This window comes from Eptesicus fuscus, chromosome 19 (assembly GCF_027574615.1).
Source record: "Eptesicus fuscus isolate TK198812 chromosome 19, DD_ASM_mEF_20220401, whole genome shotgun sequence".
In the NCBI taxonomy this organism is placed as follows: domain Eukaryota; kingdom Metazoa; phylum Chordata; class Mammalia; order Chiroptera; family Vespertilionidae; genus Eptesicus; species Eptesicus fuscus.
Window position 1 is genome coordinate 15,975,936 of NC_072491.1, and position 15,912 is coordinate 15,991,847.

At 35.0% G+C, this 15,912-nt stretch overlaps 1 protein-coding gene across 1 annotated transcript in view; it reads left to right on the top strand.

The window, feature by feature from the left end:
- Positions 1–15,912, top strand: part of ZFPM2 (zinc finger protein, FOG family member 2) — a 436,841-nt gene that overhangs the window by 109,803 nt on the left and 311,126 nt on the right. The window contains exon 3 of the mRNA XM_054708624.1: positions 7,769–7,870. Within this exon, the coding sequence (XP_054564599.1) occupies positions 7,769–7,870 (102 nt within the window). The remainder of the gene's footprint in view (positions 1–7,768; positions 7,871–15,912) is intronic.

Below are 15,912 nucleotides of genomic sequence, written 5' to 3' on the forward strand. Positions count from 1 at the left end.
GAGGAATAGCCTCTCTGGAAAGGAATCATTTTGTTAAAAAGGAAAAGACGAAACAGTAAGATTATATAGAAAACCATGCTCAAACAAACCTTCTTCAAACTGGCTTGATCTTCCTGTTAGATGAGGTTGGCTTGTTGAGGAGACACTTTCAGAGATGGTGAGATTTGGCTCTACTTTTTGTTAGTGTTGGTGATGATGACTTCCTGAAGTGATGACCGAGGCCAGCAAACTGAGGATGTCGTGGTCTCTTGATGCATGGAACAGCAGGTAGACGAATAGGTAAATCACAGTTCCTCATTTACAGGCTCCCAGACATGACTTGGTCTTTGCTTTGGAACAAGAGGTGCCTAAATTGTGTAGAATCCTCCTCCAAATGGAATATAGTAGTTGCAGTGTTTTAGGGTTTCTTGTTTGTTGTTGTTGTGGTGTGATTTTTTTTAAGGGGGGAGAAAAAAATAAGTTATTTAAATGTAAACTTTCCAATACATATTGTAGAAACATCTTTAAAACAGGATGTCCTTCCCCCATACTTGTTTATATATGTGGCTTTGGCAGGTGCTCACTGAGAGAAATAATGAGGAATAAAGTTGAATTCTTTGAATGATATACTGCTGAGAATTTGCCTTATTTTAACCCAGTGGAAATTTCCCTTATGCTCCAGGTCTTCAGGGAACTGGAAGTTTGAGAGAAACTCTTTTCACATGGAGGATGATATTGACATCAAGGATAAATGTTCAGTACTGTAGAAAGAATTTGTAAATCCCTTTTTTTCTTTCTAAGTTAGCAATACCGTTAATGTGACTTTTAAATGCTATCATGACCATACATGTTGGTATTTTCAAGAATTTTTCCTTACAGGCTATAACAAAATGCCACACATTACAATAGTCATCCTTTGGGTGTAGAGATTGAGTTTCTTTTCAAAATACGATTTAGCCTTGGACCCCTGTCATCAACTGTTTCAGGATTGTTTCCTCATCCAGGGTCTGAAAATGTATGGATTCTATTTTTTGAATCTGCTTAATTGTTCATATTCTGGATTATGAAAAGGCTGTTATGTAAGGTACAAGGAAATCACATGCATTTTTTTTTTCAAAGTTCATTGTGTGCTGCGTATCCAGAAGTTGGCAAAAAAAAATTGCATTTTCTTATACATTTGTAGTAATTCAAAAGGAGACTTGAGTCAGAGACCATTATAGTAGGAATCCACAGAATAATAAACCTGTTCTTTTTCAGTTGAAATGTTTAGATTTCCTTTTAGGTATGAGCAAAAATCAGTCCATGTTTTTATTTTGTGTATCTGGAAATCTAACTCTGTCTACAGTTTAGCAATGCGCCGTTAATTTAACTTGACACTTTTGTTTGGCTAATGGGTAACCAAACAATTGTTTTAAAGCCAAACAACATTGTGAGACTATTAGGCAAAGCAAACACACACTGAATCTTAAACTTGCATGTCCTCGCCCTTCAGTATGAGCTGCAGTTTTCTGTTTTTTTGAGTGTTAAAGTACTTTAACCAAAGCTATCTTGTCTGATGATAAAACCATAAGTGTATGAAGCTCACATTTTTCATCTCTTTTATGACCTTATCTTTCATGAGCGGCTTCTGTGAAGGTATCCTAACTATAGGAAGCACCTGGAAAACATATGTGATATCTTTTCACTGATAAGCAGTTGTGAACAAGAAAGTCGATCTGTCACTTCTGAACTGTTCATTGTTAAAAAATACTTTGATGATTTAGCTGATTGCAAAATACATTATAGGGATGACTAACAGCGACAGTAGCATTCCTAGTCAAGAAAGTTCAATAGTTATATTGTACGAGAATTTCTATAAGAGGTTACCATTGATAGGAACTACACGGATTAAAAGAGCAAGGTTGAGAAAGGCTGTTTGCTTGCATGACTGCTTTCAAGCACTCCTGTTATTTTGTGCGGAAGATGTGACTGTCTCAGAATGTGGCAAACCTTTAATTCCGATAGGAATACCTAACTTTTGGTGAAAAGATGCCTGCTTGTGTTTTTGAAATGATTTTTGCCTGTCAAGTAGAGTCCCTGCTTTGATCCCCTTGCCAACACCACCTAATACGGAATTTAAAGATTCTGTTTCATGTGTTTCAAAGACTATATCCCAGTGCATTTCCCCCAGTCATGTGTGCTGTATACTCTATTGCTCAATAACACCTTCAGTTTCTTCCTATCGGGGTCTCATTGATTCTGAAAACTAGACTAAGAAAAATGGAAGGGCCCATAAAATATGCATGATATCTTTTAAAAGACCAACAAAAGAGCTTAATCTCACAATGGGAAACCATTAACTCCTTAGCCACAATTTTAGAAATATTACAGATTTTGTTACTGCTTGACATTTATTCCGTTTCATCATTTCATGAGTCGGTTTCTGAATATATTTAGTGATGATCCCATGAAATGTGTTTGTGCTTTGCTAAAAATTCACTGAAATTTCTATATGAAAGGATGTGAATATAGAATTTAGCAAGTAAATGAATGAATGTCAGATGCATTCCTGGGTCTCTCAGTAATTTTCTATCTAGCATCCTTTTCTCCCTTTGCTTTTCCTACCAAAAAAGCTTTCAAAGCAGTATCTTAACAAACTTATTACTGTGTTGGCTATTAGTTGTCCATGCCATTTTTTTCATAAGCTACTCTAGAGTGCTGATTTCAAACTTACAAACCAAAAATGGATAGAAGTAAGAAAGAACAAAGGTCAGTACAGTCATTTCCATTCAAATTGAATAGAAGCTTGAATTGGGCTAATATCAAAATGAAGTTCTGTTTATAAACTTTCCATGAGAATAAGTATATTGATAAGAAAGAAACAAACCTATATTGTGAAGGAAAATAGTGTTTCTTGAAAGTAATTCACAGATTTCCTATTCGATTAAATTATTTTTAATAATTTCATTTTTCATTAGTGAGAAGATTAAGAATGAATTAGGTAAAAACATTACCATAAAAATGAGAGCTAGTTTCCTGAGATAAACTTAGAAGATGAAAGCTGTAAAACTTGAAAAATGTGACATATTTTAGTTATTAAATAGAAATAGTGTGCTGAAAGCAATTAATTAGTGAATATAATGCTATTGCAGTAGGTTATGGTTAAAAAGAATGAAACCGAAATCTAATTACCTCACTGGTCAGTGAGCAATGGTTATTGATTAAGCATCTGTGTATAGTTGGTTTTACTAAGTTCCAAGTAAAGTAATGCTTATAAAGATGAAATCCATTAAACATTTCATTTTAAATGTAAGCATAATGAAGAAACAAGGCTTACTTATGAGGAAAACCACTATCCAAATCAGATCTTGCTCTTTGTTTGAAATCTAATAAGCTTTGTAATGTTCTCATGGCTTGAAGTATGGTCTTTGGATTCAGACTGGCTCAGGATCAGTTCTTGGCCCTGCCACTTCCTAGCAGTGTGCCTGGGCATCTTCTCACTTCTCTGCCTCTTGGTTTACTCCTCTGAAATACAAGGATATTAGTATATGACAAAGTGGTTGAAGTGACGTCATAAAGTATTTAGCTAGTGCTGTGTGGTACGCAAGAAATGGTAGCCGAGTTTAGGTCTAATGTGGAATCTGAGCTTCGTGACATGATCTCTGTCTTAATCCCCTTTATGATTTCTGTGTTTGGCACATAGCAGATATTGAGATGAATATACATTTAATTATGGCCCATTGTTTTCTACACTAAAAAATATAATTTTACTTGACATTCTTGTGTTTTTGGTCATCTTTCCTTTTTTTTTTTTTTTTTTGCATTCTTTCTTTAGGAAAACACCATTAAATAATCAGGCAGAAACTTTAAACTGGTCTTCTCTCTCAGGATTTATTTTTATTAAAGATATATATATATGTATGTGTAAATGTCTATATGTGTGTGTGTGTGTATATAAAACACCCAGTTTATATATATAAAACACCCACTTTCATAAATAGCTTAAATAAATGCAATTTCTTTTGAGCTGCTAATTGTTTACAATCAACTATTTTCACAGTACTCCATTAAATACTTTGCAATGTTTTTTCAGTAGTTGTAATTATATGTGCTGCATTTTGAAACAAATTGGAGCAAAGCATCTCATGAATCAGGATTATCAATACCAAGCACTGCTCCAGATGTTGGTACAAGTTGAAATCTAAGCTCTACAGGTTTTTTTAAAATTTATTTTTTCTTTTTTTCTTTATTGATTAAGGCATTACTTATATGTCCTTATCCCCCCCATTGCTCCCCTACTCCCCCACTCATGCCCTCACCCCCCCCCTGGTGTCTGTGTCCATTGGTTAGGCTTATATGCATGCATACAATTCCTTTGGTTGCTCTCTCCCGCTTACCCCCACCCTCCCCTACCTTCCCTCTGAGGTTTGACGGTCTGATTGATGCTTCTCTGTCTCTGGATCTGTTTTTGTTCATACAAGTTAACAAAAGGAAGATAAACAACCCAATCAAAAATGGGCAATGGACCTAAATACATACTTTTCGAAAGAGGACATAAGGAAGGCCAAGACACATATGGAAACATGCTCAAAGTCACTAGTCATCTGAGAGATGCAAATCAAAACGACAATGTGGTACCATCTCACACCTGTCAGAATGGCTATCATCAACAAATCAACAAATGACAAGTGCTGGAGAGGATGCGGAGAAATAGGAACCTTCGTGAAACTGCTGGTGGGAATGCAGACTGGTGCAGCCACTGTGGAGAACAGTATGGACTTTCTTCAAAAAATTAAAAATGGAGCTCCCATTTGACCCAGTGATCCCATTTCTAGGAATATATCCCAAGAAATCAGAAACAACATTCGAAAAAGATATATGCACCCCTATGTTCATAGCAGTACAATTTACCATAGCTAAGCTCTACAGTTTTGATTTGACAGTTAAGTGACATTTAATGAACTTATTTTATTTTATGAAATTACTAGTTCTATCAAGCCCTTAATAAGCTAAACTATAGTATTTTCATTTTGAGCTATTTACCAAATTTCTCTGTGCATTGAATGTCTGCTGAGATTTATAGTCATTCTACCATTTTCTTTTCCTAGTGATACTGGATGAGAATAATCTTGGTTAAATTCGGCCTATATCGAATGAAGTAAAGGACTGTGTTCAGTTAACCATCATACGATAGCAATATTTTTCTGTTTCTCTTTGGCATCTTGAAACTTCATCTGGATCCAACTCTTGTATCCTTGAAATGGTTTAAGTTTAACCACCTCTAAGCTGCCATTTTTCTTGCCACAACAATGAAATTACTATCATGTTTTTCATAAGGGATTAGTCATTTTTAATCTGAAAAATGGAGCCTTGGGGCATTATATCTATAGAGTTGTTTCCTCTAAGATCACGCCTCCAAAATGTCAGGTATGTTTTTGCTTCCTTCCTCTAGGAAGCTTCTACTGCACCAAGTCCATGTCAGGTGTCATGCCTGTGTGCCTCTCGTGTATCATGGACTCTCCCACCAAACCATTCACCATGTGAGGTTGCAGTCTATTGATTTGTCTCTGTCCTAGTCTGCAAGTTACGTGAGAAGAGGGCCAATCTTTGTTTTGTGTTCTTAATGCTCAGCACAGTGCCTAGGAATCACAATGTGGTACAGTAGGTCCTGGGGTTACGTCAAAGATCCGTTCCTACAGCGCTACGTAACGCGATTTTCGCCGTAAGTCGGAACCCACCTACATGAGCACCTACGTCACTCTCATGGAGCACATACACAGCAGTAATGAAGTGAAACGGTAACAAAAATGTAAAAGAAAGATAACAATTCCTGACCTTTACTTGTGGTAAATAAATAATAAAAAACATAAAGCACATATGTACATATGTTGGAATGACAGAAATTTTTTTTTTTTTTTATAAATAAATGGAGATGGTGATGTAACCACGAAATGACATATGTCGAGTCTGACGTAACCCAAGGACTGCCTGTGTTTTAATCAATTAATAAAGAATGATGTATATCACTTCTGTTCAATAAAGATGAACTTTTATAGATTCAAATGAAAACTTTCAACTTCTAATGTTTGTGATTATTGTAATTATTCTGATATATTGTTCCAAAGATACTTGTTTCTCACTATATTTGTCATTATTTTTTCTTCTTCCAAATAACTAATTTGCCTACTAAAATATTTCAGAGTAGAGTGAACTATAGTCTAGTTTCACAAAAATTTCAGGCAAGGTTATCTGAGACATGAATGAATGTTGTTATGGAATGAATAAGGGAAAAGTCAAAGACAGACGAATTTATAGAAACCCAGTAAATATATGTTAACTAGAGGCCCGGTGCATGAAAATTGTGCACTGTTGGGGGGTGTCCCTCAGCCCGGCCTGTGCCCTCTCGTAGTCTGGGACCCCTTGCTCCTTACTGCCTGCCTGCTTGCTACTCCTTACCGCTCAGCTCGCTGCTCCTAAGCACTGCCATGGAGGCAGGAGAGGCTCCCGCCACCACCGCTGCGCTCGCCAGCCGTAAGCCCGGCTTCTAGCTGAGCAGCACTTCCCGTGTGGGAGCGCACTGACCACCAGGGTGAAGCTCCTGCATTGAGCGTCTGCCCCCTGGTGGTCAGTGCACCTCATAGTGACCAGTCGTTCTGGTCGTTCTGCCATAATGGTCGCTTAGGCTTTTATTATATAGATTATCGAACTTACGTCACATGGTCATATCAGTCCCCCACAGAAATAACCTAATGCTTCCCACTGACTTCACTATGAAGGTAGAAGTCCAAAGTTAGTCATAATAGTTTCTCCCTGGTCTGTGTCATTTTATGCGTCTGGGCTCTGTATTTCTGTATCTTAATTGTCCTCATTGGAATTATTCATGGACTGCTCTGATTGTTGGTTTAAAATAAAATTACTTTTAAATTATATTTTTACTTTTAAAATGTGCTGGCATTATTAATGTGTTTCTCCTTCTTTGCCATACCTATACTTATTTTTTAAATTTAGCTTTATTGTTCAAAGTTTTACAGATGTCCCCCTTTTCTCCCCATTGACCCCTTGTTGCTCCCACACCTGCCCCCACCTCCACCCCAGGCCTTCACCACAGTATTGTCTGTACTTGTGCTCAAAAAGTATTATATTTCTCTTTTATTATGTGACAATGAAGGCATGGAATTGTCCAGACTGGCTGTATTCTCTCTATTACAATGATGCCTCTCTATATAGCTTCTTGCATTGTGAGGACTGAGTCACTGGCCCATCGCATATTCTAATCGTTTAATTATAGCCTTTTCTAGACCCATTTACAAAGTAAGTAGGGCCTAGTTTTAGCAAGCTTAAAGCTGGGGAAAAAAATAAAATCTTCTTTAAAATAACCTATGTTCAACCCCAAACATAAATGTCTTTTTCTATGATATTTAATTTTGTCTTTTGCATCTTGCCTCTATAAAAATTATAACTCAGAAATAAGTGAGTTAAGATTTTCTGTATTGAGGGTATTATAAAAATTACACACCGCTTTTTATTTTTTCTTATATAGACTATTAATAACTCCAAATGAAAAATTTTATGGGAATGCTCTTTATTGTTTGTAGCAGTTAACTTTCTTTATTAATGAATAATGCTGATTTTGTTTATTATCAAGCCGTAATAGATATAAAAATGAGTAATCATGAACATTTGTCAGTGTAATGACAATATATGTAACAAATATATAATTAGACATATTCTAAGCACAGCCTTCTATAAGGATTTCAATGTCAAGTTTAAACCCTCACTTCCCTTTCTCTCTGTGTGTTGGTGTTTCTAGGTGATGAAGAAGGTGTCCAGGAGACGGCAGAGTCAGATGGGGACACGCAGCCAGAGAAGCCGGGGCAGCCTGGAGTGGAGACAGGTGACTGGGATGGACCAGGTAGGACAGATAACTTAAAATCCAACCACCTGTTGCTACTATCAGAAATTCACTGGGTTTTCTCACATTTTAATTAGGTCATAAACTCTTCATGACCTCAACTCTGATCTTTACAAAGTTATTTGTTTATACACCCGTTACTTGGGAGGTTAAATAAACATCATTATCTAAAGAAAATTTTATCTTTTTGATAAATTATAAAAACCAAAGGTTACCTTTGCTTGAAGTCTTCATCTTGTTTTCATTCATACTCATAGAAGAATTAGTCAACTCTACTTGATTTTTCTTTGAACAGAAATCTTAATGCTAAATCTGTATTCAAATTGGGCATATTTTTAAAGCTTCAAAACAGTAATAAATAATAATACTTCAAAGAAAAATTTTCAGTGTAGTCATATCGTAGGTTATAGAGTCTCAATATGTACTTAGAAGTTTAGAAAATACCGACAGATGCCTCACTTAGAGTCAGGGTTTTGGCAGCATTTTAATTTGCATGAATGAAAGTTAAATTTAATTTTAAAGATCCTGACATCTTACCATTTCAAGAAAAACAAAATCTGATCAAAATACTCCAAAACACAAATATAATTGTATATAAATATATAAAGTTCATAAAAACGCTGTGGAAAAAAACCACCTTTGTATTTGGTGCAAGCATAATTTAAAATTGATGGTATATTTATAAATGGAGACTATTTATAAATAGTTATAGGGCTTAAGAATGTGAGTTTAGAAGTAATTTTAGCCATAATTTTCAAAGCAGTAACAGTTTTCATTAAGCGAGATCCCTATATTTCAATCATATTTTCAGCCTTGCATGACTTTGCAATTTGCTCTCTGCTGTGTGTGAAGAGGAGAGGAACTCTGGTGGTAATTTTCTGAAACCAGCTGCTGGAAAATAAAATGCAAACAAAAATGAAGATACAATATATCTGATTATTAGGATGTCATTTCTAATATTACTCATGACACGCACAAATGTTTGTATTCTATGTACCAGAGCATAATGTTACTCATGATTTTGGATGAAAATCTATAATAATAAAAGCGTAATATGCTAATTAGACCGGACAGCCGAATGACCTTCCGGGCGATTTTCTGGCCGTCCTGCTGGATGACCTTCCGGACGAAGCCGTGGCTGCAAGGGTTGAGCCCCTTGCACTAATTTCGTGCATCGGGCCATATATATGTATATTATACCACAGTTTAAGAATTTAAAAGAAAAATGTAGACTTCTGGTATTCTGACCTTATTGCATAATTCTGTCTTCTCAATTCAGGCAAGACTGCCTTTGATTAAAATTGTACAAAAAATACTGAGGAGTTATGTTAAAGCATAACTTCATTCAGGATATGATTTTTCACTTTTAAGTGAGATTAATTTAATCTATCTGATTTAATGAAAATTTTCTTTAGTTGACAGTGGAGAAATGTTCTTTTTTGTGGCACATATGAATATGTAAAAACTTTAAAGAAAAATGTATGTCTTTAAGCAGTTATGTATATGAGAAACATTTTAAAATACACAGTAAAATTGATAAAAAGTTTCCCCTATTTTGCAAAAAAAAAAATTAATTTGAAACTTTTTGATGAGGTTAATTCATAACAAAAGAATATCTGTTTGGGTATTTATGTTTTTAAGATAGAATATTTATGTCTCTCCTTTAATTAGGAGAAAGTATAGAGGACTGTTTTTACTTTTGCTATTACATAGAGATTATAGCAATACTTTTTCTCAGATTTTTGTTCTTCACAAAACATTATTGGTATTTTCCTACTGTATTGAGATAACATTATCCAGGTTTTAATGGTCATTTCCAAACATGTTAGAACATAGCTCTGGATTCTAAGTATTTAAGTTCAGATTCTGGACTTGCCATTAATTTGCTGGGCGATTTTTAGCAATTCGCTTAATATCTCTGGGCCTGTATTCCCTGTTATAAAATGTAGAAAATCATATTATGGATTTTGTAAGAAGTATACACATAAAATGCAAGTGATCATTATTATGGCTTTGGAATTGTTGAGTCTTGAAGCAGAACCTTTTAAAATTCTTCTCAGCATTTTTTAAAGCCCAATAGTAGTATCTGTTGGTTCCACAAAGGGTAAACTTATGAAAATGCTTAGCATCTACTTTTGAATGTAACCACAAATTATCAGTTAAGACATGAGGTAATGGGCCAGGTGTGACTTCAAGGTCTCCTAATGTTGAGGCACTCCCATCCAATTCAGACAGTCACTCTAAGATTGACGGTTTTCTCTAAAAATAGACAGAATAAAGGGACAAGGAAATTATCTAAAGAATTTGAGGCATAGAGCTGACATCATTTCAGATAGATTAGGATTTATCTTATTTTTGAAGAGTTTGATTGAAGACGGCTCCACAACCTTTCTTGATGGCTCATTTCAATAATGAATCAACTCCTATCTGAAGTGTTCTATTTTTATCAAATGCCAACTTTACAGTGAAAACTTTTTTTTTTCTTTGTTTGTTATTCAACTAAAGGGTACATTTAGTAACTGCTTGCACCTTTGTTAACTCTTAGGATTAGGTGGAACCTAAACATCGTTTGCAAAAGTTATCTTACATTTGAAACCATTTCTGTGGTGTAAAATTCTTTAATGTTGAATCATATGAACCTAATTCAAAGGTACTTGTTATCCAGTCTTTTTCCTTTTTCATCTATATTTGCCTGTACTTCGCTTATATCATTTCTGCCTAATTAAATACCTCTTCTTTTCTTTTATTACCCTCACAAGTTTCATGTTTTATCACCCTTGCAGTATTTCAGTTTACCAATATTCTTATCCATTTAATCAATCAATGAATGGATAAATGGTTATTGTGTACTAATAATTTTTGAAAGGTGTTAGGGAGAAGTCAAAGTTGTAGTATGATGCTGTCCACACTCTTTTGATGCTACTTCTCTCCTTAACCTCTTTTAATTACTCCTGTGTTGCATTCAAGTCATTGATGCACTAATTAAGTATGTCAAGCTAGAAAGTAGAGAATGGCCTAAACTACAGAAGAAAAGGTACAAATTAAAGAGTGAGGCAGGTCTGTGCTTGAGTTCACACATTGATACTTGGGGCCTTGTGAGCTCAGGCATATTTAACAGCCGGGCCTCAGTTTCCTTATCTTTAAAATGGAAAGAACGGTAATAACTACATTGAAACATTGTTGTGAGGGTGAAATTTGAAAGGGGTGACATAGAGAAAGTATCTAGCACGGCGTTTGGAAGAGCATGGGATTGGGCAGATGTTAATGGGTTTCCCTTACCTTAAAACAGTGACCAATAGTTAGAATGTTGACCTTATTTTGGAAATAGTGTTTACATCTCTGGCTTTATCTTTTTAAAGAAATATTTGGAATAATCCCTGGACAAAGTCTAGAGTATTAACGTATGTATTTAGATTTAGAAGGAGACTTGGGGAAGAGAATTCAGATAAATGGTTATAAATTCATGATTTATCACTATGAAAGAATCACCATAAAAGTCACACCTTACTTATATTAACCCTAAGAATGCTAACTCTCTAGGTTATGTTATTATAAACATTGTTACTTCGTCTTACACTTGAAAATACTGAATAATTTGATTTCTCTGGTTTAATATGGAGTGAATCTTGGTCTTGCCATCAGACTTACAGCAGCTATAATTGAAATTTCCAGGAGCTCTAATAAAGGAATAAGCAACTCAAATTATGCAAATAAGTACATGTGTATTAATGAAAATATACACAGATATAAAATTTAGGGCAAGCAGTTATTTAGATTCTTTGACATGAATTTTTCAAGATAAGCATGTATTTTATTTAAGTAGATTTTGATATTTATATGTTAGATATTTGGGACATTTTAATAAAAATGAAAAAGAAAATAAGACCTTCATTGACTGTTTGATAAATTAGTAGAATATAGTTATGAATAACTTTTATATGCTACAGATTGATTCATGGAAGTCTGACTTTCCATGAGGTAAATTATTTTTGGATAGTGTAAGAAGTGGAGAAAACCAAAAACATTTCTTCGATTTACATTGTGACCTTGTCACTTATCAGTTGTGTGGCTTTGATAAGTTATTAATTCACCAAGGCCTCAGTTTCCTTAATTATAACATGGGGGTAGTAATAATAGCTACATTATTATTGACATTTTCTATGTAAACAAAATAGTTCAAAGCTTTAGACATGTTTAATAAATAGCTTTTAATATTACTTTTAGCATCATTTCGGCAGTTGTGCTTTTGTAGCCCTTACAATGCCTAATAGATAAGCCCTCTTTACACATTTGTACTGTGAATTAACTTTGCAAAATAATTTTTATTATGTAGAAGTCGCCACAGGATTACATTAATTCTGTTCTATTTAGATAGAGTGAAAACATGATTCAGTTAAATAAATTTTAATGTAAATACTTTTCAAGAATAATTGTCTAGCATAAAATCATATGTGTGTACTTGTTGCATCTGGACTAAAATTGGTCAAGAAATCATAAATAAGTCACCTCACTCAGCTGTTGTTCACCATTATGGATGCATTCAAATGACCAGGCTAGTTCTGCTTTGTGCCTTAAATTAAACTAAGAAGGTGGGAGTGTTTTGCAGAAAGTGGAATGGTAGCTACAAGACCACCTTGAGGTAGAAGCACACACTAATGATACAGGTTTTTGGTGTTTTTTTTTTCCTCCTTACTAGCTCATCCAAAGAAGGGCTTGGAGATTACAGTTCTGATTTCGTTTCCTTTTTGATTGGGAAAATGTGGTAGATATAAGATCTGGGAAATGCCATTTGAAGTAAATTAACAGAAACCTATGAAACATAGTTAACCATAGATATAGTCTGACAGTAAGAAGAATATTTTGAGAAGCGGAGGAAATCGTAGAATGACTGTGTATTACTTTGACAGTGAATTGGTATTATCTCTGCTATCAGATAATGCAGTTATCATTAATTTTCACATTTGCATTTCAATCTTTGGAAGGAAATGACTCTTGCCGGATGAAGATAAGAGCTCTGTACTACTATAATGAACCATCATTTTATCCCAATGCTTTGTGTCCATATGAAAATGAGGCTGGGGGAGGGGGGGGGCGGAGAGAGAGAGAGAAGAGAGAGAGAGAGAAAGAGAGAGAGAGAGAGAGAAGTAAGTTGGGGGGGGGGTGTCAGAAAAACATAACAAAAGTGTCAAAATTTGCTACAGACTTTTGAGCTCCTTATGAAACAAGAGGGGGTCAGAATAAATCTTCTATAGTGTAGTTAAGTGGATACAGGATTAAAAGATGAAAGCTTTACCCTTTGTAGAACAGAATACCACATAAACAGAGTAAAAAAGTTCTCTATCTTATTCCCTTACTCCAGTTGGCATTCTCATGTAGAATCAGGGCACATATAAACCCACCACCAACAACAAAAGGTAGGCTGAAGGCAAAGTACTTATTCATGGTTTGGAAAAAAGATACGTCCTTGAGTTATAAAATACTGCATAAACCATACCATTTATTATTATTTCTATTCATTTGTATAAGAATGGGAAGTAAGGCTCTTTAGATACTGAATTGTTATAGAATTTGCCAATACCTAATTTGTTTGTATAAGCTTAATTGAGACATTCAAGTTAAAGGACAATGGTTTGAGATTAATTTTCTTTGGACCATACTTTGCAGTGACCTTTTCCTTCAAGTATCATGCTGGAAAATGGGCCCAGTGTCAAATTTTGTAAATATATCATGCTCCCAGAAAAATAGGTAACAGACTACTTTTTCTTGTCCTACACCCTGCTCCCATGGCAAAATCAACTGATTGCAGTAAAAGCTCCCATAAGCCGGGCCTGCATGGCTCAGTGGTCGAGTGTCAACTTATGAAACAAGAGGTCATGGTTTAGTTCCCGGTCAGGGCGCATGCCCAGGTTGCGGGTTCAATCCTCCGGCAATGTAGGAGGCAGCCGATCAATGACTCTCTCTCATCATTGACTTTTCTATTTCTCTCTCCCTCTCCCTTCCTCTCTGAATTCAATAAAAACATATTTTTAAAAAATGTGTATAGATGTATTATATATATGATAAAAGTAGAAAAGAGGATGAAGAAATGCAAATGTACTGTTAACAAAGTTTCTACATCTTGTTGAAGTAATTCATTCCAAGTCTGAAAAGAGAGTGAAACATTAAGATGCATAGAATAATCCCTCGAGCAACCAATATTAGTGATTTTTAACTAGAACTTTTAGAGTGGAGCTTTGGTACCATAACTGGACTGTGTTAGGTTGAAGTGTTCTTGATACATAAATAACATATTTGGGTTTCCATGCATCTATTTATTAATAAAATTATTCATTGCTATTTACCTATTTCTAGCTAAGAATCTTCCATTCTGAAAAATTCTTAGAATAGCTTTAACAAGTAGATGGAACTATTGTAAATTATCTAGTAGATTTTTTTTAGGAAGATCAAATGTGCAAGTTTGAAAGTTTTTACATTATGGCTATACTCAGATGGATATAGAATTTCTGTTTGGGATGATGAAAAGTTCTAGAAATGAATAGTAGTGATGGTTATACAACATTGTAAGTTTACTCAATGCCACTAATTGTAAACTTCACCTTGGTTAAAATGGTAAATTTTATGTTATATATGTGTAATCACAATAAAAATTCACTATATTCAAAAAAGAACTTTTTTAAACTTTAGAATTTAGAGATATGCTTCCAAAGAAATTTATATTCCTGTATTAAACTATTCTGAACCAAGTATCCATTAACTTAGATAAATTATTTTAAAGTTATTTTTTTTTAATTTCCTGCCATTATCATATCTTCAGGTTTTACAGAATACATTTTTGTCATTTGTTTTAAATTTTATCATTTCAAGTTTTATCTCCCAATAGCTGATCTACCTAATAGTTTATGGACTTTTTTTTGAGGTTTATAATTTTTAATGCAATTGATATCCCAAATTTGATAATAATATATTAGATAATAAGTTATTATAAATTTGACATGGGTTAAAAATATTGTTTTTTCTCTTTCCAGTATTCAAACTGACAACAGCGAATCTTTCCTTATTGTTATATTTGTTGTTGTTTTAACCTCAGGACTGCATTTGGACCTTGGGGATTATTCTGTCTCTGTCTTCATAATAAATTCCCATACTTGTTTCTAAGTTTGATAGTTGGAGCTCGTAACTTACTCACTTATAAATACAATTTGCATATGCTTGCCAGATCTTCTACTTATCTCCTGCACCTTTGCAGACCCACGTTGAATTAATAAATTTAATTAGTTTAAGCATGTATTGAAGAATAACTGTGTGCTAGACTCTACGAATAAAAAGATGATTTGTAGTCAGACTACTTTCCAAAAGTTCATGGTACAAAGTTGAAGACAGACAAATGATGAGATAGAATACATTTTTATGGATTTCGTTGTCCAGGCCGGTGCAGTGTGCACAGGTAGCAAAGAGAGAGGAAGGTCATCTGTTGCCAAGTGCGAGTGGTGGTGGGGAGGCGGCTAAGAGATCAGCTTGCACTGAGGGAGAAGGGAAGGGTTGCAGGTGGTTAGACATCATGCTGCTGGCGGTTCTTGCAGAATTTGGGGGGGAGTAAAGAAAAAGGTCTCAAGAAGGAGAGGCTTAACTTCTCGCTAACAGGATTTTTACCAAAGCTGATGACTGGAGGCATGCGAGTCATGGAAGATCATGAAGGAAGCCCAGAGAAAGAGACACCTGTCTCTTGCTTTGGGGGCCAGGTGAGGCCTCCGTACTTTGTGAGCATGGAAACAGTGACAGATGGAAAAGGGAAGAGGGGAAAGACATTCCAACATTGCAGGCAGAGGGCGTATAACCCACCTGGCATTACTATAGAGGTGAAATTGTAGCTAGGGGTGAGAGAGGGACTGGCCTGAGTCACCCAGGCAGCAGTCTATTGTGGTAGTTCGGATCAAAACCCAAGAGAGATCTGGGTTAAATGAAAGTGGTCAGCACCATTAGTAAGTGTTTGTGTTCACTCTGAAAATGGTTTGAAAGTGGTGGAGGACTAAGGAGGGCCTTCC